Source organism: Balaenoptera musculus, chromosome 7, assembly GCF_009873245.2.
Source record: "Balaenoptera musculus isolate JJ_BM4_2016_0621 chromosome 7, mBalMus1.pri.v3, whole genome shotgun sequence".
Classification (NCBI taxonomy): Eukaryota; Metazoa; Chordata; class Mammalia; order Artiodactyla; family Balaenopteridae; genus Balaenoptera; species Balaenoptera musculus.
This window is the reverse complement of record NC_045791.1, coordinates 77097294-77122403: the sequence shown is the minus strand read 5'-3', so window position 1 is coordinate 77122403 and position 25110 is coordinate 77097294. Positions and strand designations below refer to the sequence as shown.

The following is a 25110-nucleotide window of genomic DNA, read 5'->3' as shown; positions in this document are numbered from 1 at the left end:
TGTGTCATTGTCCTAATGAAGGGCCTTGCCATATTTCATCTGTGAGAAGGAAAATACCTTCCTTTATACTTTTATAGATATCTAGCAAAGTCTGGCTTTTGGCAAGGATGATTAAAATTGACAGATAAAACTGTTTTCAGACCCAAGCTGCAGACACAATTGAGAGGTTGCCATTTTTATTCATTTATTCAACAAATATTGGTTGGGTTCTTTCACTGTGCCAGGTAGCATTCTAGGCACCACGTATTTAACAGTACATAAAACAGAATTTCACACATCTAATGAGCAGCTTTCCCCTTTACTCACATATATTGCATTTTTAAACAAACTTCATTTTCCCTCTGGCTGCCTTGCCTTAACCTAGAATTCAGACTACGATTTAGTGGAATCCATAGATTGTATTCCTTTCTCCGATCCCGACCTTGGGTGCCATCTCTGTGCCTCAGTTTTTCCAGCTGTTTCCCGAATGTACTGGGTAATATCTTTAAAACACATAGAGCCTCTCAGAGATGACATTATCTTAAAAAAAATGTTTGAAGATACCAAAGCTAACAGATCTTCTGAGTGTATTCTCTAGAGTCCAAAGAACTTCATCCATGTGGAGAAGCCCTTCTCTGCAGATGTACATTTCTGTTGCTTCTGCAAAGACAACGAATACCTTTCATATCAACAATTAACTATGAATGAGAAGCATTCCAGTAGAAATTTTAAGGAGATAGTGAGAAGCAGCTCCCATAGTCCTTGAACAACACATTTTCTGCCGCAACAAGCTCATTATTAAGAGGGACTAGTTCACACACCTGACCCTCCAGAGGCCCCAGCTTTATCAACACCAATGAGCCAGGTGGTTGGTTCAAAACAATGAATTAGCCCATACCCCAGTGCCAAATAATAAGGTTGCCACTTGGAGAAATCACCCTGGGTGGAGAGAGAGAACATGACCAGGACAAAAAACGAAGTGTCTGTCTGTGTGGTCGGGGTGAAATTAGGGGTGGAGTAGACATGCTTATTATTATCCATCTGTTTTTCATCAAAACTGTCTTTAAAAATGCTACTTGGGTCACTAATCTACATATGCAGTTCTTTGTAAAACTATGTTAATCACTTCTGTAACACATTAGAATCCACAAAGTTGTGAAGATGCAGTGGTGATGTTTTAGTCTCTTTGGTCCAGTATTAAATAAGCATTTACTATCAGCAGCTCTGTACAGGCTCTGATAGACTTAAGGGGAATGAAATTTTCTCTGGTCTTGAGTCGCTTGGAGGCCACCAGGGAAATGAATACAGACTTCTGCAGAACAGGCTATGTATTCGTAGGTTGAGCAGAGATACAGAATTTGCTAAGATCTTAAGACAGTCTTTAATGGGTCCCACATACTGAAAATAATAATGGGTGGTTTTTGTGTTAAGTGATTCAATTCCTGGCATCACGACCTGGAATTCTACCTCTTTCCCTTCTAGATAAGCAAGTAAACAGAAGAGGAAGTATGTATGAATAGTGTCATTGTAGAAGAATAGAATCAGTTCTAATTTACCAAAATCAAAACAAAGGTAAAAACGTAAAACATTTGCAAATTTTACTATTGATGGTAACGAATTATTTAAAGTGTAGTTCATGACAAATGTGTCATGAACTCCATGATTGAACGACACAGGGTTAAGAACCTAATGATAAATATAACCATTTGATTTTAATTTCGAAAAATCATGATGCCTTGCTCACATAATGGTAGAAACAAACATAAATGATTCTTTTGAAGTCAGCACCTTCTGGTTATAATTTTTAAAAGCACATATAAAGTAGATGACTGGGATTTGCTTAAATCTGAGTGTAGTTGAAAAGTTCTTAAATACAAAAAATTTTTCTGTATATGTTTGTTAACCCCTAAGCCTTTCTATTCAGTGTTTCAGGAACTAGAGCATCTTGTAAAGAAAGAAACTACTTTCTATTTTCAATGAACCTTTGACCAAATGGGAAAAAAGATGATAAGGTAAAGAAAAGGGCCTGTAAGTAACATTGACTCCAGTCACAGGGCTGTGACCTTGGACAAGGGGTTTTATCCCTTAGAATTTCCTTTTACTGTTTCGTAAACAGTTATAACCTGGATTAGGTGATCGCAGAGACTCTTCCCACCTGAAACACTCATTCTGTGAGTTGGTTCATCTATTTATGATCCCCATTTGAGTATTTTCATGCAAATGTAAAAAACAAAAAATAACACAAAAACACATGGCCCCTGGGAGGTTTACATGCTTTTTGGAAAAACAAATTAGCAACAACATAACAAATTATGAACACCTTATATGGGCTCAGAGAGATCCAGTTGATTTTCTTATGATTGATAGTTACGACAATTACAAGATAAAGCCAGCCACTGAGTTTTAAACTATGGTAGCCAAACCTACCTACTGTGGCTTCTCAGCTGTTTCTGTTTAGTGTGGAAATCTAATGTAGCTGAAAACTACTGCTGATTTTTATTAAGTTGAAGTCTAGAACTTCCCCTTGTAATGACAGACAAGCATACTTTCAATTAAAGGAAAACTGCCAAAGTCCTGAAATTCATTTATTTTATTATTACTCGGTTTAACCCTAGAAATGGGAGATCAAGCAAACTAGATAGATTTGACAGTTCCGAGGTCACAAGTTCAATTTCCTCACAAGTTGTTTCTAGATCTAATTCACTGTAAATCATATAGCCCTTCACCTTTTGATATGGAAGCTTTTAGGGAATTGTATATCACATCAAGGTCATCCTAACCCCTTTGGGGCTGGGAAAATGACAGGTAAGTTGGGCCAGGTGAAGGAATTCCAGTGACCAAGTCTGGAAAGCACAGGATAGCAGATCAGGGTCTGCTGGAGTAAGCTTACACCAGTTAGCAGGAACTGATGGTTAAGTTTTCAGGAATTTTGGAAGCTGGTTTTTACACCATTAGTAGAATGCAACTGGCCATGGTTGAATTATTCACACCACAAGAACTGGCAAATGATTCAATTGGAGCTTTTTTTCTGTAGAGAGTCAGTTGTTAAACATTTACCAACACAACACTGAATAGACTCCAATTAGCTTTTTTTTTTTTTAAAGCTCTGTGGATATCCATGTATTTATTTTTCATAAGTAAGACATGCCAAAAACCCATTGTATGAAAGAAAGGTTTAGGTGTTTCCATAGCTGAATGGCTGGTTGGTATTACAGCTAACTTGATCACCCAGGTATCAGAAATAGTTACATATTTAAACAGTCGTTGTTTCTACTCTTTCCTCTTCATGCTGTCCTTTAGTTTACATTTATTGCTTCATGTTCATGGCATTTGTCTTTGTATTTCTTTCTGTATGTGGTATACAAGGCTCACTGAAGTACCTGGTTAGATTCATTTTGCAGAATCACAGCCATGGAACGTAATGAGTCCAGAGTCTGGGATTCCCTAGTGCCAAACACCCAACAGATTTGGGTAGAACACTGGGGAAGTTATTTTAACAGAGTTACTTTGTTAGATATGATGAAGTGAACACTGACAGTGCACTTCAAAATGAGGAGTCGATTATTTTTTAAAAGTACTCTAGACTTAGGGAGCTAAAATCTATGATGTGAATGCTTAAACATATGTGGATATGGAAAGGTCTTTTTATTTCTATTATGATCTAAATGAACAGAATGTGCCAAAATGAGCATATACTGTTTAAGTGCAATATATACATGCAAATGATTTCTTAAATATAGTTTTTCTCATTTCAGTTTTTTGACAATTCATGTCAACAGTGTACTCAAAACCGTGGTACTAGAAGAGCAGAAAGGGAATTGTGGTCGACCCATGTCAAATATTTCCATGTAGGTATAATTTAGGAGTATACTTTTGAGAGAAATCCTTATTTGAGTTTGTGCTTCATATGAAATGAAAGCCTCCCAAAGAGATAAAGCTAAAATAGTCAAACAGTGTGTGTAGTAAGTTAATACAGTCATTTCCTTAGTAATGAAAGGAGAGAAGCAAATTGACGGATTCTTTTGCTTGTAAAACATAATCTGGATCAAATGCATCAGTATGTTCTATCAGTTGATGATTCTTTGATATATCTTTCTTTTAGAACTACTGAGGTACCAGAGGAGAAGTTTTCTTGTCACTTTATTTGCAAGAAATCAACCAATTTATTTTGAGCTCCTAGAATGGATATGCTAGAGATGGCATGCTGTACTTTGATGATCTCTTCACGTTTGCATATGTGAAGCACAGTTGCCCAGTACACTCTATGAACATGTAATGTCCTCTGTGTTCTATGTCACCATTACTCACGTATAGAACGTGTATGTAATCAGTTCCTATTTTATGTCACATTCATCTGCATTTGCAGCATTTCAAAGACTAGTCTGAAACATCTTGGCACAGATGGGGAAAGCAGAGTTGCTTATAAGTTCCAGAACTACAAAGACACAGATCAAACATATGATATTAATAAATAGCTTGGATGGGGGGAGGGGAAGGATTAAAAATTAGGTTATTTATTTAGAAAGTTGAAGGTCTCCATTTGTGATCATTACTCTGTTCTTGAAAGGAAATAGGTGCTGGATTTTGTGTTTTATTTTTTTGCTCCAATCCTCACGTTTCCCTCCTCCCCCTTCCTCATGGTTTGAATTAAAACCTAAAGACAGACTGAAAGAGTATATATAACTGCAAAAAGGATGTGGTAAATCATGGCAGAAGTTTGTGATCTCACAGACATGGTGGTGTCAGGGGCTGAAGACCAAAGGCGAATCCTTAGCTTCCAGTGGATTTACTTGAAATCCCTCACCCTTGTAGCCTATCATGGATAATAGCATATCATGGATAATTACATTTTTACAAACGGTAGAGAAAATCATTTTGACACACACATAGTATTTTCTAGCCAGACCAGCTTTTCAATCTTTTACAGCTTTCATGCATTAAGGCTCATATTTTCTTTGTTTATTTTTAAAATATTATCATTAATAATAGGTTTGTTCTGCGGTCAACCTCTGAGTAGAAGATACTGAGGAAGACCCTTTTTTCCCTACTTGCCCTAAGTCAAACATTCGATACCTTTTCCTTTGTAGAAGTTTGTGTTACTTGTGTTTTTCATTTAAAAAGTTATGGCAACCAAATTTTCATGGAGATTTTTAGGAGTTTTGGTCATTTTTCAACTTATTGCTATGTGAAACAGAATGAATTATGTTTAGTGACCAATCACTGGGGGAAAAAAAAAACAGAAGAAGAAGTCATAGAAGAAATACTGTCATTGACTTTGCACTACCATGAGATGATGTGAATTCTGACCAGGTGAACCTAAAGAAGGCTGTCCCCATTAGCCACTTAGCTGCTTCAAAATTCCAGGGCCCAGAAAAAACTGGGGGACAATATTCACTTTTCTTAACCCTTTCTGATCAGATGTGGTATTTCATTTTGAAAATGAAATTAATTCCCCGGAGGCCTTTGAAACTTTAATAATACACAATAAATAAAATCATATCTAATAACTCAACAGTTTCATTTGGCACCATCATTGTCATCTAGATGTACTGCAACTGCAGAAACATAAATACTTGCAGGCTTCGAAAGCCCAGTTTCTATTTGCTAAATAAACTTGGCTGCTTTAAATTCCTCTGTGTATAGTCATTAATACAATCCACTTTGACAGCATTTAATTAAAGTGCTTTTCTCTATTAAATTCATTAAAAGTTCTCCCCCAATCCCACAATGTGTATAACTGCTTTCCAGATGCAGAGTGGCAGGGACCTGTGAGGCTCACTTTAAATAACTTCTCATTTCTCCTTGAAAGTGTTCATTACATTCAATTTAGAAACTGTTAAAAAGTCAGATTTCAGGACATGCTCATCCCTTCAGCAATTTCTTAAAAAAAAAAAAATTAGTTTAACTCATCTGAATAAGCGTTTATTATCTGCATATTCTTCTTATACTGTGTCAACACTCCTAGGCACTTAAGCTGGGAGGTAATAAAGATATGATTTCCATATCAGGGTTGGCGAATTTGCATTAGTTCTCAGCAGGTCTTGGCTTGAATGCCTTTTCCTGCAGATTCAGGGAGAGTGAGCTGAACAGTCCAGTATTAATAGATTATTGACAGTTTAATGTCTTGGCACCTACTTAGCCCATGAAGTATAATAACCAGGAAGCTGTCTGATATGAAAGCAGTCAATAGCATTCAGTCAAAACCTTTCAGTTAATTGCTGGCTGACCTTAGAGATTTCCTTTAGGCAATGCCGTCTTCAGTTTAGACCAAAAGGACTGTATTTATTTGTAGAGTTTATTCAGAGATGATTATTTAATATCCATTGCTCCAGTATATGTGGTAAAATTTGCCTTTTCTGTGTCTACCAAATGAATTGTCTTTTTGGCAGTGCTTTTCACAAATATTCCCTTTACCAGCTCTACTTTGAAAATATCTCATTAAATCTGTTCTCTTCTCAGAAATAGAAAGTTGGGAATCTTGAGGGAACACATGATCAAGTGTTTTAATATGATAATAGAGTTTTGATAGAATTCTTTGCTCAGTCTGGAATTATAATTCCAACAGAGAATCTGACAAAGCTAAAAAGTATGCTCTCAATAAGGGTAATTATATAATACCTTAAAAGCACTGCACCTGAAAACAAAAATGTTCTTTAATGCCAAAATGCTTTTCTGGTCTCTGTAAGTATAAATGAGATGGCTTATATTTAGTTTCTAGATTCTTTCTTCATGGATTTTTTTCCCCCACAGTTTATTTAGTTTTAGTTGAATGTTTCTAAAAACAAATTTTAATAAAATCTAAATAAACTACAGAGGTGGCCAGGAAGCAGCAAAGGCCATTTCTGTCCCTAACTTTAAACCATTGGCCTTACTCACTTTGGACTGTGTGGTGTTGGAACCACAGTGGTTGACTCAAAGTGGCGGCAAAAATACATACTTTGAAAATAATTTTGTTACTTTCCTTTCTTTGTTGGTTCTTCCCACGCGAGTTAACGTCATTCTTTCTACTCTAAGGATAGGCATTTAATATTTGTTTTGGAAAAGACCTACAGTGCTTTCCCTTTCCATAGCATTGTGTAGATAGGCAGCATTCCTTCGCGTTTCATTCCATTGAGGGCCATTACTGTCTCAGGCTTTACTGTGCTACCTATGATCCACTTTTAAGCAAATACATCTAGTTTTTATAATTTTCTCTCATTGTTACTTGTTGTTTTGCCGCCAGCAGCTTTTTTTTTTTTTTTTTTTTGTCATAGAAACTGTCTGCTGCAGGCCTTTTGAATTCTCTTGATAGTAGAAATATTTCTGGAGATTGGGGAGGGGGGCAGTGAAGCGAGCTGAGGAATATGTCAGTTTTTACCCCTGACAACAGTCACACCTGAAATGCATGCCTCTGAATGTCAGTAATTTTCAGGCAGATAATTGGGGGGGCGGGCAGGGGCGGAATTAAAGAACTGCTTGAGCTGCTGTATGGTACTGGTGGCTTGTGCCAAGTGTGTGTGTCTGTGAGTCTAGTAAGTCATTACGAACTACTGTGATTTAGCCCTTTTCAGTACTAAGTGTATTTTTAAATGAGTGTCGGTGTGAACTGGCCACATTTTCCCCCCCTTACAGCTATTAGACGTGTTCTAATTTTTAAGAAGACTTTTGGCCTATATAATATGGCTATTACCAATACAGAAGTATTCTGGAAGTTTTAGGATAAATTTTAAGTTTCCACTATTCTCTCAAAACACAGTGCCTGACCCTGTGCTAAGTGCTGAGTGTGTGGAGGAGAATGTAGCACAGAATCTATCCCTAAGGAGCTCACAGATTCGTGGAGAGGCAGGTGTGTGGACAGATGACTGTAGTACAGCACGTAAGTAAGTACAGAGAAAGAAAAGCACAAAAGATGGGCACATATGCCCAAAACCGAGTGGACCGGAGGACCCAGAAGGCTTCCAGGAGATAGTGCTGCTCAGGGTTCCTTACAGAATACCTCACTGGAGGAGCTTTCCAGGTAGAGGGGACAGAGGAGGCAAAGGCACTGAGATGAGAGGGGCAAAACAGCATGAGGGTGGGACCTATAGCTTTTAGAACCGTTGGAGCACAGCCTGAAAGGCAGGGTTGAGGAGCAAGGACGGAGCAGGGTCACATGCTGCAGTCAGGTCATGGAGCTTTCTTGGATGTGCGAGAGGCCTTGACCCAGCTTGAGACCACTGAAGGCCTTTCGCAAGATGCTGTGTTGGCTGTGGCCGGGAGCCTTTTGCGAAGTAATAGTTACTAATTCAGGCAAGAGGTTTTAAAGCCTAAATAACAGCAGTGAGAGAAGAATGGAAAGGGGAACATTAACCCAGGAACTATTTAAAAGATAATCAACAGCACGTGGGATCGGCTAGATGTGGAGGCTCAGATGAGGGGAAGGAGTCAACGAGAACTCTCAGATCCTAGCTGGGGCAGTGTGAGGTCTTGGAACACCAGTTGAGAGCAGTAATGATTAATTCCCTGATAATGTCAGTTGTAAGTGTGTTTGTTTTGTACTGAGTTTTCAGCTATTAAATTAAATCCACCCCTAAGCAGATTCGCATTTGGAAGTGTAATGACTTCACAGTTCTAGTTTCTGAGGACGACCTACACAGGATAAGCAAATATGCTTCGAAAAGCCAAGGCAACGTGGCACAGAGACAAAATTGGACTTGCTTTGTGAATCTGAGTAGACAAGGATGCTGCACGACCGGCCTCACGGGAATATAATGGTTCATCTGCAGCTTGGAGACTAGAGTCTTTCTTGTGGGAAAAGGAATTGCCAATCCAGTTACTTTGCCCCGGGGAATTAGGAACTGGGATTTCTCTTCCCAGTGACCATCCTTGGTACCCTGGGAGCAAAAGACTTATTTTTTTGAGTAAACCACGGTCTGAGTAAGAGTGCCTGGCCCTGTCTGCTTTTCATCTCGCACCTGGTGTATTTACCACAAAGTTTAGAAGCAAAAGTTTCTCCATACCTGATTACCGTTAGTAAGATGATCGATGTGGACATTGTAAAACCAGTATCCTCGTAATGAATTAAACGTGGTTTCAAATTTAAAAGAATACTCTAGAATTAACCTTTCAGAAGTTTCACCTCACATGATTTAATTTTTCCATATTCTTTTTTCCTTGAAAGAAAATAAAACCAAGGATGCCAGTCTCTGATGAAATTAAATGAAATTGAGAACTAAAGGCTGTGTTTGATAAGCTCTCATTTGACACCTTTTCACTGCTAAGCCACAAGGAATCTCTGCTGACACTCCCTAGAGGTCAGTGGCCCTTACGTCACAGTCTGAGGGGAAAACCCTTCTTTGATCATTTGACTTTGTTTACCCAGTTTGGACGTTAGGGAATAATAAACCATAATATGTCCGTGGTGTGGTAATTCTAGATACTTTGTCTTTTACCAGAGGGGTTGATTATAATGCACTGCTTAAGATTTGCTTTCTATAAAAGGAATATTTGTACTTTTATGTGTTTGATTCACACAGTGCAGTTTTCTCAAGTCCTGTTATTAAGTGGTTACATCCAGAAAGCAAAAAATATGCTGAGGTAGTATTTTGTTGGTGAACATCTAATATTTTCACTAACCATAACTGTCAGATTGTTCTGACTTCTGAGTGCCCCAACTGTAAAAATTATACAGAAAATGTGGCCTATCAAGGGATTCTAAACAGCCCCATGTGAGACCTCAAACACATGGATTACCTTCTTTCTTACCCCCACCCCCCTAGTAAAAAATCTAATCCAAACACCCTTTCTCCTTAAATAATTTAAACACTCTTCTTTAAGAAGCTGGAACGCAACATAACTGCAGTGTCACCAGTGCCATTACAATTATGGGGATTTTTCATCTTATACTGAGTCTTGGCTGAGTTGTGTCAGGCAAAATCTCTCTTTTTTGTTCTGGCAAATTTTGACAAAGTTGGGTATACATATATTTTTAAATGGTATCCAAAGATAGAAAAAGTAAAAATTCCTTTATTACCCGCGCAAAATTAACATTTGGGAGAGGAGCTTCTCCATAATGTATTATAAATTTTCTTAACTTGTTTGTCTTCACTTTTAACCATACACTTGAAACACTGAATAGTTTCCTCTGTCATTTTTAGTGTTATTTTTATATTTTAATTGGAAGGTGTCTATTCACACTAAAATGAATTTTTGTTCAAAACTTTTAAACAGAATAATTTTTGTATTTTTCTCAATTTTCCAGCTAAACCAGCAGTAAGGGCATGTTTGTTATATGTTAGACTCAGGGGTTTGTGATTTGTGGATCAGAGTTCAATTTTGTGTATGCATTTTCTCATCTGAAGAGTAAATACAACAGGACCTATCGCCATTGTGAGATTAGTTTGTTATTGTTTTTAAGAAACAAGAAGTCCAAAGGATGGCGAACCACTTTGAATACATACTAATTATAGGATTTGAATGATTAAATTTAACACACGACCCCCAACTCACATCATATAATATGTATGTAAATCAGGAAGAATGATGCTTTAGTTCAATGAAGCTTATTTAATTTATTGAGATCCTATGACTTAAAGTGTACACATTCTTTCCCCCCATATCATCTTTGTTTCTAAGTCATTCTTTACCAAATAGGTGTTTTCAAGTTATTTTTGTCATTGGATTTCTAAATAGTAAGAGATTTCTAAGTGGTTTGAATTTTGACTCTAGTGCTTTACCTCAGGAATCATTATTTTAAGTCTTCGTTGATGCAGTTCTTGGCTGCCTACAAGATGTTTGCTCTTGTAGAATATATATATTCTCTACCTCCTTTAACTTAACATGTTTTCACTTAAAAGGAATTGAAACTCAGCTCTAGTTAAACTTGTTGGATGAAATTTATTTATCTGAAGCAGTTTCTGTACAAGCATAACTCAGAGATATTGCCAGTTCAGTTTCAGACCACCACAATAAAGCGACTATCACAATAAAGCAAGCCACTGTATATGAAAATGATGTTTACACTATACTGTAGTATATTAGTTGTGCAGGAGCATTTTGTCTTAAAAAGAAAAAAAAAAACAATGTGTATACCTTAATTTAAAAATACTTTACTGCTAAAAAAATGCTACCCATCATCTGACAATGTGGGGTTGCCACAAACATTCATAAAAATTGCGTTGTAAAAAACGCAGTATCTGAGAAGTACAATACAGCAAAGCTCAATAATGTATTCTATTCTTTCAAGCTTACCTTGAATCTGTTTTAAGAAGTCAAATTTCAGAGCTTACTGGGTCATGTATCACTGGCATTTGATGAAGTTGTTTTCATTTGGTTTACATTTTACTTCACTTGAGAATTATTTAGCCAACTGGATTAACTGTTTAAGAATTCTACTGGATCGTCCTTATCCTGAACCTTTGCACATCTTTCTCTCTTGCCCTTTTGCCATTGATGAAGTGTCATGAATTTCCATGTTGATTCTTTTAATACCATTATGAATTCCAGGTACGTATATCATCCTAACGTTTTACACTCTTCATTATCTTTAACTTAACTTTAACTTGATGTAGGAGCTCTTCTTTCATCCGTGCTGGTGCAAAAGCCACTCTTTTCTCAACTATACCAATGAAACAAGTCATGCAGTCATTTAGAAATCAGAATCCCAGAGGTAACTGTCAGCTCTGGTCATGTTACTCTTTACTCATTTTAACTCAAATATAAGGTCTTTAAAGACACTTTAATATTATCTGTACCTTGAATCTGATCTTCAAAATATATGCCTTCTCTATTCATTTTGAGGCAAAGTTTTGTGATTTGAGACGACATTGGGAAGGGTGGTGGAGGTGTATGGAAACAGGAGGAAATGGATGCTCATGGGTGTCGGGCAAGTGGGATTGGGGTGGGTGGGCTGGGAGATGGTTTCTCCCAGGAAGAAGGACACATGGTTGTGGCCTGGACTTTCCTGAAGAGTCTGCTCTTCCTGAATTCTCCCATGAATTCTGTTATGTTTGTGGAATGATTTTGGTCATGTTAGGTCCTAAATGGGCAAATAAACCTATTTATCATATGACGCCGATGAAGGGAAAGTTATAATTGCCATTAGGTTCAGTATATGTCTATGTTTTATCTCTCGTACATTCTAATAGGAGAGAGAATTGTTTTTTATGTGTCATGGAGTCTATTTGATTGAAATATAGCTACTCCTCTTGACCCTGCTTAATTTGCTATCAGCTCATCTCCTTATATTGGAAAAGTTCACGCAGCTAGATACCTCTTCAGGCTTTACAGATTCTGGCCACTCCCCAAAGTCAGATTGATGACTATGACACATTTTTTAACCCAAACCATACCAAAGTCGTTGGTATAGTTGTTCTCAATTTGTTACCAAAGAGGAAATGATATAAGCCAAAGCCTGTTTTAAGAAGCTTCCTCTAAACCCCCAAGTTTATTTTAACAGATTATTGTGTCACAGTGTTTTTATGCTTTCATCTTTGGCCAAAGTGTTTATTTTGAGAAACAATTATTAAACTGCATTAAAAACATACACGATGTTCCAATACCATCTTGGTTACAATATTAAAGGAAACTCAGACTAAGGCTGGATGAAATTGAACACATATTTCCATGTTAGACTTCCTACCATTTTGCTTGTTTGTATTGATTTCTCTCGACATGGTTTTCTTTTATTGAACTCTACTCTTTTTTTTTTTTTTTTTGGTTCTTATTCTCTCCCCCGACCCCCGACCCCCAACCCCCTTCCCATAGCTGTATGTGCTAAGAGCAATTGTAAAAGGAGACCAACTTATATTAAACCTGCCTGGAGTCAAAATGTAATCTAACACCTGTAGTCCGCAATTTGTCATTGCTTCATGGATACTTTTTTTTTTTTTAATAACAGATTTCCTGAGTTTTGACCTTAGGATACTGTATAATCCAAAAAAAGCAACAAAACTAAACCACGGTTTTTAATAAGTCTTATAATGTTAGGATGTGAAATTACAACCATAAGAGCCAACTCAAGTAACATCATTTGAAGTTAGAAATAGTGCTGAGTTGTGTACCTAGGCGGATATGTTTTGCCTGTGAAAATGTCTCTGAGAGATAAAGTCAAGAGGCAAATCGTAATGCATGTGTGCTTTCTCCTGCACTCGTTCTTTCAGACTTTCCTAGGTGACTGAGATCAAGTAAGGATGTTATTAACTGTAAGGTCCATTTTGTATTTTATAGTAAAGTGCTTGGTTTTCATTAGGGGAAAGACAAGGCTATATATTCAAAGCGATTCATGTGGTACAGAGTTTTCAAACTTTTTGGTGTCAGGGTCCCCTTTCACTCTTACTATTAAGGACTCCAAAAATGTGCATATCTGTCAATATTTACCATATTAGAAATTAGTTCTGAGCAATCTTTTAAATGTTTGTTTGAAAATAATTATAAATAACATTTACATGTAAATGATATATTTTTATGAAGATAACTATCTCTAAAACAAAAAAAAATAAGAAGAGTACCATTGTTTTACATATATATTTGCAAATACTTTTAATGTCTGACTTAATCGAAGACAACTGGATTCTCATAATTGCTTCTCATTCATTCTGATACAAAGTGTAGTTTTGGTTGAAGTAAATGAAGAAAATCAAGTGTCACACAGACATGCAATTATAAAAGGAAGGGATATTTTAATAGCCTTCCCAGGAAATTATGATCATTCTTCTTTGATACAAAACTCTACAAGTGGTAGTTTCTTAAAGGTTAGCTGCAAAATAGAATCTAAAATCATATCAGTGAACTTTCATACTTTTTTACATTGTAATTCATTGGTCTGCCTTGCACTTTGAATGGATCTTTTACCTATTCATAGTTTTATAATATCATGCATTGCTCATTTGGAAAATATTGATATATTGAGTTATTCAGATCTTCTAAATATTGACACATTTCATTGTATGACATATTTTTTAAAATTTCTTAAATCACCACCAATATCATCAGGGAAGTCTTTAAGTATTAGGGAACTGTTAAGCTTTTAGTGGAAGCTACAAGTTTTCCAAAATTCTGATTTTTGCTTGAAAGGTAAAATTTGATCATTGGCAACAAATACTACCAGATTTTTTTTTTTTTGAATTGACAGGCTTACTTTATTTTTAAGAAAATATCTGCCACATACCCAAGTCTGAATAATCATAGTTTGCCTGTTGGTTGTTCTTTCAAGTAAAAATGATATTTATTCCAAGACAAAGGTGCTAGTTCAGCTCTCAGCTCATACAATCTCACAAATGCTCTTTCTCATGAGAACCACCTTAACTTCAGTATGCCACGGAATTGCATTATGTGTACTTCCCAGTTTCTCACACAGACTATTAAAATGAAGTATACTCAAGAGTTGAGATTTAATATAATTAATACCACATTACTGCTTCATCAAGGATATTCTTAAATGAAAGTTGCATTTTTACTGTGTGTATGTGGCAGTGAAGAACACAACTACTGGTGAAGTTTGGTGCCACTGACTTGACTTATGCTAACAGGCCAGCAGTTTCCCCACCATTGCTTTTGTACCATCAGTACAAGTTTTAGCACGGTCAAAGAGGCAACTAATGTCTGTTTTGCTATGAAAATAGTTTTGATTCATGGACCTCTCTGTGGGGATATTGGGATTCCCCCAGGGGACCGTGGATCACATTTCTAGAACCGATAAAGGAGGTCATCTTAAGAGGATCCCAGGCTGTGCATATAGAAGGTGTCACCCTGAAAGAGATTATGATTATGAGGTGTAATTCCATGTGACAGATGCTTTAGCGGCAACTTCCACGTGCTAGGTGCCATGTGGAAGAACAAAGATGTGTGCACTATATGGATGAAAGAAATAAGACAACTTATTGGTGGACTTTCTCCTTTGTAGATCTGTAGATTTTTGGAGTGAAAAGGACAGACAAATCTCTGAATTTGTTGCTAATTTTCATAATAAGTGTAGTTACAGAAAACTACATGAGGCATTATACTGCTGATTCTTAAATCCTCCTCTCATTTTTTAATGACAGAAACTACTTCCGGAAACCTTACTTATGACAAGAACTCTGCTAAGTACTTAGCATGCATTATCTCACTTAATCCTCATAAAACTACAAGGAAGATTTTACAGATTAACAAACGCTGTGGCTCTGAGAAAGAAACTTGCTCACAGCTGCAAGGCTAGTAAGCAGATGTGCTTTTGGGGATAAAGATTGGATTCAAAACCAGAACTTTGTGACCTCACAACTCCTGCTGACAAGGTTTATGTAAAAGCAATCTTAAGGATTATGTGATGCCCTGGAATTGTTTTTAACACAAAAAAAATGGTTAAAAAAAAAATTTATATATATATATATTTGCTCTCAGATACCTGCTAGATGTAAGTTCCTATAATGAGTGACAGTTTCTTTACTTTTAAAACATAGTTTTGCTAAAAATGAATAATAGAAAGAAAAAACAATAAGTTGTACAGAACAAAAATAGTAACTGGTCTGCAATTAAAGAAAGAGAGAATATGGAATTAATCCAGTACAGCAGAACAAAGGTGTACTGAGCACTTATGTGTGCCAATATGTAGCTCAGAGTCCAATAATGAGATAGATGTATAATAGTTCTATTAATTATTAATTACTAAAGCTAAATTCTCCCCACTGAGGTTTTGAGCTAAAATTAATAGTCTTAATTGCTGATTTTGAAAAAAAGGGAAAATTAAGGGGTAGAGCTAGGTTGCTGAAACCTAAGACAAATAGCTCAGTTATATGGTATTTTATATATAGTATATTTTAAAAATAGCAGCACTTATTCATTAAACAAATTCAAATTGAGTTATGCATGAGGGCTTTCCAGTTGTTCTAACCAATTGTTCTTACTGCCTGGTAAATATATTTTCTCAGGATTTTTAGCGGAAGAATGCTTTCCTTCTTCGGATCAACTATATTACATTCTGTTATTTTAGGTGAGGTAAAATTAAACAAGTAAAACTAATTCTGATATTAACTCAAATGCGGTGAGAAGTCATCTCCTATTGATGCGCATCACCATGTAGGACCTGAAGCTCTGGTGAGGCTCGCTCCTATGGGTGAGGCTTGTCAGAGAGAGGGGGATGTGGCCACCTGGGAGCCGATTTTAACCTATTACCTATGACCGCACTGGATCAGCCGTCCTGTACAGTCACCTCCTTAATAATTTCTCATTTTCTCTATATAAAAAAGACCACAAAGTCTTGGCATATTATAAGTAATCCAGTTCACCCCATAATGATACAGTGAATTATATACTTTCCTAAACTTAATCATTTAGGATCTCACTTCCTTCCCTGCAGGCAAAAGCCATTATTTTTTACACATGGCTTCCAGCTGGTTTTCATTGAGGCCTTCAAAATCTATTTGAACACTGAGCGGTTTAAGAAGAGCTGCTTTATCTTTCTTAGTCAGCTTTTGTCACAGTACCATTTTGTCCTTGTGTTTTTTAAATTTTCAGTTTCGAAGGCAGAAAAACAACGTATATCCTTATTACGATTGTGTTTTGTCACTGGGCGAGGAGGTGTTGGGTTTTATTTAGAAGTTGATATCTCTTTTGAATATATTTACAACCTTTTCTTTCTTCATCGCCATCTTCATGTTCATTTATACACATGTATGTCATATTTCAGCCTGATGAGATCTTAGTGAATAAATAGGAAGGCAAGATTTATTAAACTTCTAAGTTTCTATTTGATCATGTCTTACCCATAACTTATTCATCAACACCCAACTGTTGGAGACAGGACTCCTTACTAGAAAGCTTTGTAAATTAATAGGTCCAGTTACTATAGACACTCCATAAATATTTGATAAATGGAATTTTTTTTTTTTACTCAACCCAAGGTCGATGGTTTTAAACATAATTTCTTTTAGACATGATAAGCACTTCTGATGAAGAAGGCAGCCATCAGTTAAATGTAAGTTTACCATTCTCTCTTTTTTATTCCCAATTTATTTATTTATTTATTTATTTTGGCTGCATTGGGTCTCCGTTGCTGCGAGCAGGCTTTCTCTACTTGCAGCGAGAGGGAGCTACTCTTCGTTGCAGTGCGTGGGCTTCTCACTGCGGTGGCTTCTCTTGTTGCGGGGCACGGGCTCTAAGCACGAGGGCTTCAGTAGTTGTGGCACACGGGCTCAGTAGTTGTGGCTCACAGGCTCTAGAGCACAGACTCACTAGTTGTGGCACACGGGCTTAGTTGCTCCGTGGCATGTGGGATCTTCCCAGACCAGGGCTCGAGCCTATATCCCCTGCATTGGCAGGCGGATTCATAACCACTGTGCCACCGGGGAAGCCCCCATTCTCGTGAGGATAGAAGTGCCGATGCATCCTTCTGGTTGTTTTTATGATAGTGTTGCTATTTGTGATACTGTGTTGAAAGTCCAGTAATATATTGATATTATGAGCTGAGTATTTCTTACTTAGTATGTGGATACATGAATATTTCTCTTCTCTCTAGTGTTAGTGGTGGTTTCAAGTCCTACTGTGTTTTGGGCTAGATCAGAGGACATGACTGCAGGTCACAGTAAGGGTAGACCTTACTGACAGTAGAATGCCAAGGCCCTGCTGCTCTGGCTCTGGCCCTGGCAGCCCCTCAGTTGTCATTTCTCTCCAGCGGAGGGCTGTCCGAGCTGTTCCTGTGATGGCAGCGCTGGTGGCAATGTGCTGTACCTGTGCTGTCTAGTATGGTGTTGCACAGAGTGGTTATCTAGCACTGGAAACGTGGCTCGTGTGACTGAGGGAACTCAGTTTTTTCTTTTTTTAGTTTTAATGAATTTAGATGTCCATAGCTGTATGTGGCTAGTATCTGTTGTACTGGGTGGCACGGCTCTAACACGCTGCCTTCCTTGCTGTTCTTCAGATATACCAAGTGTACTCCTGCCTCCCTGCCTTTTCGCTTGCTGTTTCCCTTCGTCTGGGATGCTCTTTTTCATGGTTTGGTCCTCACTTCCTTCAGGCCTCTGCTCAAATCCTACCTCCTTAGGGAGCCTTCCTTGAACCACCGAATCTAAAATAGCTTCCTCTTCCCCCAATTCTCCTCCTTATGCTTGGCTCTGTTTTTGCTTATAGTATTTATTACTACCTGATATCTTATTTATGGTCTGTCTCCTCTACTCTAGAGCCTTTGTTCAATTTTCTTATGTGATCTTGCTCACAGAAGACAGGAGAACATAATGTTTAAGGGCATGGGATTTAAAATCAGATATGTTTTGAATATCCAGTCCTGCTAATTAGAAGCTATGAGGCCTCACACAAATTACCTACACTCTCTGAACCCCAGTTTTCTCATCATAAATGGAGTAAAAATGCTTACTCCAGGATTACTGTGAAAATAAAATATATTTATAGCATTTAGGCCAGTGTTAGGCTCATAATAAACTTTACATGAATGCCAGCACCTATTATTAATATTAATAGTATTATCATTATTATTGAAGCTACCTTGATATTTCACTGCTGCGAACCCTAAGAAACTAACAATAGAAGCTACAAAAAAAGAAAGAGGCTTTTAAATAAACCCTTTAAAACTCTCTTTGTAGAAATTATCAATATCAGAAATGAATTGCTGACCAGATTAATTTAAGTTCAGTTGTGATGGAGAAAAATCCAAACCAAAATGAGATAGGATGAATTGTCAGGCTTCAGTTTGCAAAGGTCAAGAGGAAAGGGATGGATAGCTATCTTTACAGAATGATATATTCTGTTATTTGGGAAAGTCATGTGAAGAGAGATGAGAGACTTTAGGAATAGAAAGGTCAACTGCTGGGCCCATTTTGAAAAAGGGGAAAAAGGATGAGTCTGGAAAGTGTGCAGACTTGGGCAGATTTACATAAATATCTGGGTAGCTGCTCCATTATACTTACCTTTTTAAAAAAATACCAGAAAACAATAATCTGGGCTTGGGAAGAACTTGTTAGGAAAGAGCATATCTCTCTTCAGTTGGCAAGGCATCCTCTGTCTTGGTTGCAGTAACTGTAAATTTTGTGGTTTCAAAAAGTCAATCAACGAGAAATATATGCCTGAAATATATGCCTATATGTTCCTCAAATGAGCTGAGGAACAGGATGGCGTGTAGGCCATCCAGCAGGAATCAATGACATGGCCTCAGGCCGGAGTTACTCAGGGCACTGGCTAGGGACAGGGACCAAACTTGAGTCATTCTAGTTAACCAACAAGGAATTTCAAACATCTCTGAGAAGTTCAGACAGAAAAACTAAAATTCAGTTAAGTGGGTGTTCAGAAACCTGTCCTATGAAGAAGAGACTAAAAGAGTTGGCATTAGTTAGTCAAGATGTGGGAAAGTGCAGAAAAGGTGACTTGATCCCGCTGTTTAGATGGAAGATTTGGGGAGAGCATTGGACTGATTTCCCCGCCTGGGGAATACCACATTGTAAGCAGTAGGCTCTACTCTGCTTTTGTTCGAGTATTCACACCACTGGAAGAAGCATTACACGACAGTAAGAAGAATTTCCTGATTGTCATAATAATAAGCTACTGCAGGTGGCTAGTGAGGAAATGTATGCGGTTCTTTTTGCTAAAAATTATGTAAGACAATAAATAACTCTCTGCCTGGAGTAATCGGAACATTTCAGGGGAATGAAGTAGTTGGGACAGAGTAACTTGGGGACGCTTTTCATCTCAGATATTATGAATATTGTGCTCCTTCCTATCTGCTTGAAGATACTAGAAATATTATTTAACCTTCTTCATGCAAATATTGTCATGCCTCCCAACTCAATATGGAACATTGTCTGGCCTGACACAGGATATCTCACTTTGTAGATCATTTCCATTGCTGTTAGTTCTCTGAGAAACATCTTCCTCTCCTATGATGGCAGCGACATTGTCATTGTTCCGTGGAAACCTACTGTCTTAGACTGACAGCTCTCTGTGTTTAAAATTTCCAATTTTAAGGGTGTTCCTGAGATGCTCCATGTTTCTAGGTTGTTCTGGATCCAAGTAGCACCTTCACAAGGAACTGTGAGGGCTAAATGAGTTAATCCATGTAAAGTTCTTAAAACTGTCTGGCACAGAGTAAGCGTTCAGTAAGTGGTAGCTATTATGATTATTGTTTCTCCATTTCATGTGTGGCTTCTCTGTATCCGTGTGTTACTACTGCTAGGTTCAAAGTTAGAAGGGGGAGTGAAATAGGCCACTTGGTGGGACCTCAGCAGAAGAACAAACCCTATCATGCAGAAAGATTACAGTAACTTCAAAGTATAGTTTTGGAAAATCTCTTTAAATCTAACCAATGCACAATGGAAAACCCCTAAAGAACCAATCTAATTATTTAATTAAGTGGAACCGTTATGCTGACTTTTACTACAGAAGGCAAGCATAATTTAAAAAATGGGGCATTTTAATTCTCTTTTGTTTTCCAATTAACGCATTTGCTCTAAAAGGGGGTCCTTGTGCTTGAGTATACATGTTCTGTGAGTACATATTCCTACGTAATTTCAGTCTCTCTCTCTCCTTCTTACCAACCCCCCCAAAAGAAATCTTCACCTGTTGATGTAGAGGTTCATTTATTACAGTGCTCAAGCTGCCCAGATTACAACCTCAGAGCAAATATCTTCCTGCCATCAAAGCTGCCATGAGCAGCGTGGGCCCACCATGCAGATCTCCTCTCCCTGCCAGCTATAATTAGGATGTTGAAGTAATGGAGCTCTCACTTTTTTGCTGATGCCAGCTTACCACAGCAGACCACATGCGTTTACTCTTAGTTGAAAGTGGTAAAGAAAATGCCAAGAACATTCATTTTAATTGGTCGACACTATATGGACCTTTAGTGCCACTGTTTTATGGTCTTCTGTTTTAGATTTCTTTCTGCCACCAGCCATCAGCTTATTATAATGGGTATTCTTATTTGCATTTGATTATCCTTTTATTGTTATTTTGATTGTTACTTGTTATGAATTATTATTTTAAAAGTTTCATCCTCTTCTGTTACCTAAGTAACAGTGTCATCTGCCCTAATATCTATTAAATTTTACAGAAAAGACTGACATTTTCACATCGGTAAGAAACTAGTTTTTCATCAGGTAGTCCCTGAGACTAGGATAAATGGCAGAAATTGTTTTCTTAAATGCTTGCTTTGATGTTGATGTTTTGTAGTTTAAAAAAAATTTGTCATCTGGGTAGTGTGTGGTGGTGCTGGTAGTGGTGGTACCAATGTTTCTCTCGTGTAACTAGACATGTTTTCTTCTTCATTGATTGGACTGAATTCCCCCTGAGCTTTGGAAAATGTTTAATTTGTTACTCTAACATGGAAAACACCACCTAAAATAGGAGAGAATGGTAAAAGAGAAACATGTGTTTTTTAAAAAGTGAACTCACTATTCTTAAAGGTCTTGGGAACTTCCAGGACGTTAGACACTGATCTGAGTGGAGGAAATTCGGTCTTTGCCTTTGGAGTTGACATAATACTTTCTAATGGGGACCTTCATGGTAGCCTTTTACTGTTACAGCACTGCTGCTGATGTTGCAAGGCGTGAGCAGCGGCTGAGTTCCTCTTCAGGGTCCCATGCGCCCTCTCCAGGAAGCCCTTCTCACATAGGCCTCTGAGGGGGACAGGGGCGAGTTGTTTGGACGATCTCCTCTGTATTGCTTTCTCTTTCTTTAGTCAGATTGAAAAAGTTCGTAAATACATACTAAAATGGGAAACTATTTCATGCAGAGATGACGCTGAAGAAGCAGTTATGAGGATCAAGAATAATTTTGCCTAACGAGTGTCAAATGACAAAACTAAACCAATGTAGTAATCAGTTTGATGTCCTTTATTCAAGGGGAACAGTCCATGGGTTGTAGTGGATACAGTTCCTCACAAGCAGTGGAACACTCTTCCGGAGGGATTTTGGGCCAGTTTTATAGAGCATTAGAAGTGGCGCCACAGAAAACAGGGCATGATTGGCTGGGGTTGCATATCTGACCTTATTTAGAAAGATCAGAGAACAAAGAAGTAAGTATGGAGCCCAGAGCTGGCGTTGCATTTGGGGATTTGCTGACAGGATACTGTGTTTCTGGTCAAGCAGAGCATTTATAGCAACATGAAAGTTCAATCTGCTGATGTGGCACCCCAGGCAGGAGTGGCTCCAACTTGGATCTAGTATTTAAATACTAGAGGGTTTTTTTTTTTTTTTTTGGTTTGGTTTGGTTTTCTAATGAGTGGGGAATAGGTAGAAATGAAAGAGAAATTTAAATTAATTACAACTAGAAAACCTTGACATGAAGGATAACACAAAAAAAAGAAGTGGATTGCAGAACAAAGGATGAATAGTTTGTTCTCTAGCCTCTGGTGGCTAGGATTCCTGGTTTTCACCCAGGCTACCCAGGTTCAATTCCTGGGCAGGGAACCAAAATCTCGCTTCAAGCCACCACTCACTGCTGTCTCCTCGACATCAGTAATATTGAGGAGGTCCATTTATATGAGTATAATCTAGTCATTTAAAGGGCATAATTTAATGAAAAATTATATCTTTTAATTAATTTGGAAGTTTTTATATTTTTAAAAAACATTCTTGTTTAAGGATTAAGATCAGGGCTAAAGGAAAATAAACAGAAGTTGTTCCTAATTTTATGGAGAATTGATTTTCTGACTCAAATACTGACTTATTCCACTGTTATACTCTAAGAGTAATTATGAGGCTGATATAATAATGACTATCATTTATCGGATGTTTGCCCTAAGCCAGAGGTGAACAAACTCTGGCCCATGGACCAAATCCAGTCTGCCACCTGTTTTTTGTTTTTTTAAATTAATTAATTAATTTATTTGGCGCATTGGGTCTTAGTTGTGGCACGCGGGATCTTTCATTGCGGCGCGTGGGCTTCTCTCTAGTTGTGGTGCGTGGGCTTAGTTGCCTTGCGGCATGTCGGATCTTAGTTCCCAGACCAGGGATTGAACCCGAGTCCCCTGCATTGGAAGGCAGATTCTTTACCACTGGACCACCAGGGAAGTCCCTGCCACTTGTTTTTATAAATAAAGTTTACTGGAACATAGCCATGCTCATTTGTTTATATTCACACTATAGAGTTGAGGCATCACAATAGAGACGGTATGGCCCTGCTAAGGCTAAAATATTTCCTATTTGGCCCTTTGCTGAAAAAGTTTGTCAACCTCTGGTTTAAGGCAAGCACTGTTCTTTACATGCATTATGTAATTTAATCCTTCCAACATCCCTAGGAAGTCAGTGTCTTATCTTTCATAGATGATGAAATTGAGGCTTAAAGATGTTTAGTGTCCTGCACAAGGACACCCAGCTAAGGGGAAGAGTCTGGACGTGAGCCCGTGTGATCTCATCTGTAGAGCCTGCACTTTTCCTCTGGGTCCAGTTTCTTTGTCATTGGGCTTCAGAGAGGTAGCACACCACTCTGGTTAACAGCAAGGCCCTGGAGCCACAGATCCTTTGAATTTGAATGACCTTTGGCAACAAATGACTTAACTTCTTTGTGCCTCCGAATGGAAACATTACTATTATTAACCTCTTGTTTTGTAGATGAGATTCTGAATCTCCAGAAATTCTTTTAAGTTTTCAGAAGACCTGAACTTACCATGACTACAGCATCACTACAGTGCTAGCTAGACAACATGTATTTCAGAGGGACGATGGCTTTTGAAAGGTGAGATTGTGAATCACATATTAATTTTGTTTAAATTTTAATTATCAGGTCCTTCATAGACAGCAGTCTCAGCCAGCCAAGGAGAGCTCCCCTCCCAGAGAAGAAGCGCCTCCCCCGCCTCCTCCGGCTGAAGACAGTTGCACCAAAAAGCCTCGGTCTCGCACAAAGATCTCTTTGGAAGCCCTCGGGATCCTCCAAAGCTTCATCCATGATGTGGGCCTGTACCCTGACCAGGAAGCCATCCACACTCTTTCTGCTCAGCTGGATCTCCCCAAACACACCATCATCAAGTTCTTCCAGAACCAGCGGTACCACGTGAAGCATCATGGGAAGCTCAAGGAACACCTGGGCTCGGTGGTGGACGTGGCCGAGTATAAGGACGAGGAGCTGCTGACAGAGTCGGAGGAGAATGACAGCGAGGAAGGCTCGGAGGAGATGTACAAAGTGGAGGCTGAGGAGGAGAATACGGAGAAAAGCAAGGCTGTGCCTGCTGAAATTGACCAGAGATAATGTGAACTGCCACCAGGCAAAGCAATACATCGGTCCAAGGATTTTCTGTTTTAGTTTCTTTAAAAACATTTTTTTTTTTTTTGCTTTATTTTATTTTTGTCTTTTTTTGGTCTGTTTTGTTTTCCTTACCTTTTTTTGACATCTCTCTGTTGCACAGGATACACCTGTAGACTGAATAAGTTCAGTATTTCTGAATCAGACATCGCCTTGGCAAAGACACTAAAGTGTTACGCTTTACAATGGACTGGATCATAGTCATTATAATCACAGGAGACTCTGCCTTCATTATCCTTGCACTTATGGAAGAGACACCAGGCAAGTTCCAGGATGGAAAGACCTATGAAATAAAATGAAGGAAAGCTACAAGTGTGTTGTGTATATGTATATTATATATTCTATATATTTACATATATATATTAAATTGCATGGGACAGAGAACTTACAATCCGAAAGAATAGACTGTGAAATGAGTTCTTAAAGAAGAGACTTGTTTATGTATTAAAAAAACCACTTCACAGTGAGTCGCTTTGGCTTTTTGATAAACTGCGGCCTGCTCTCAGGGTGGGGTGACTATTTTTGAATTCCTATTTATTTTCTGTGTTTGTCCCTGATTTTTTTTTTTTTTTAATTCTATGGCTTCCTATCTGGCAGCTTGATGGGTAATTTTTGAGGTATGTATTTAACAAAACAAATCAACACTGCCAAAAAAAAAAAAAAAAAAAAGGAAGAAAGAAAGAAGAAGAAAGTAAAGTGAAAAAAAAATCAGGGCACCTTAAAATGATACCAGTCAAATTAATCTTAAAGACACAATGCACACTTAAAATGACTCGCGTTCCGTTATTCAACTTGTCGTTACTGTAGTGAACAGATGCATTTCTGTGGAATTCCAAATGAGTAAAGCTGAAATTCAGTACAGAGAAAACTTGTCCATTAGTGCAGTCTCGATAAAATGACATACTGATGTCAGACAAATGGAATTCACAGTATGAGCCACATTTTATTGTGAAATTT

At 37.8% G+C, this 25110-nt stretch overlaps 1 protein-coding gene across 4 annotated transcripts in view; it reads left to right on the top strand.

The window, feature by feature from the left end:
• SATB2 (SATB homeobox 2) overlaps positions 1-24850 on the top strand; it is a 190286-nt gene extending 165436 nt beyond the window's left edge. For all 4 annotated transcript variants that reach the window (XM_036858940.1, XM_036858943.1, XM_036858942.1 and 1 more), the window contains one exon: positions 23638-24850. In XM_036858940.1, coding sequence (XP_036714835.1) covers positions 23638-24099 — 462 coding nt within the window. In that variant the 3' untranslated portion in view covers positions 24100-24850. The remainder of the gene's footprint in view (positions 1-23637) is intronic.
• Positions 24851-25110: the final 260 nt, after the last annotated feature.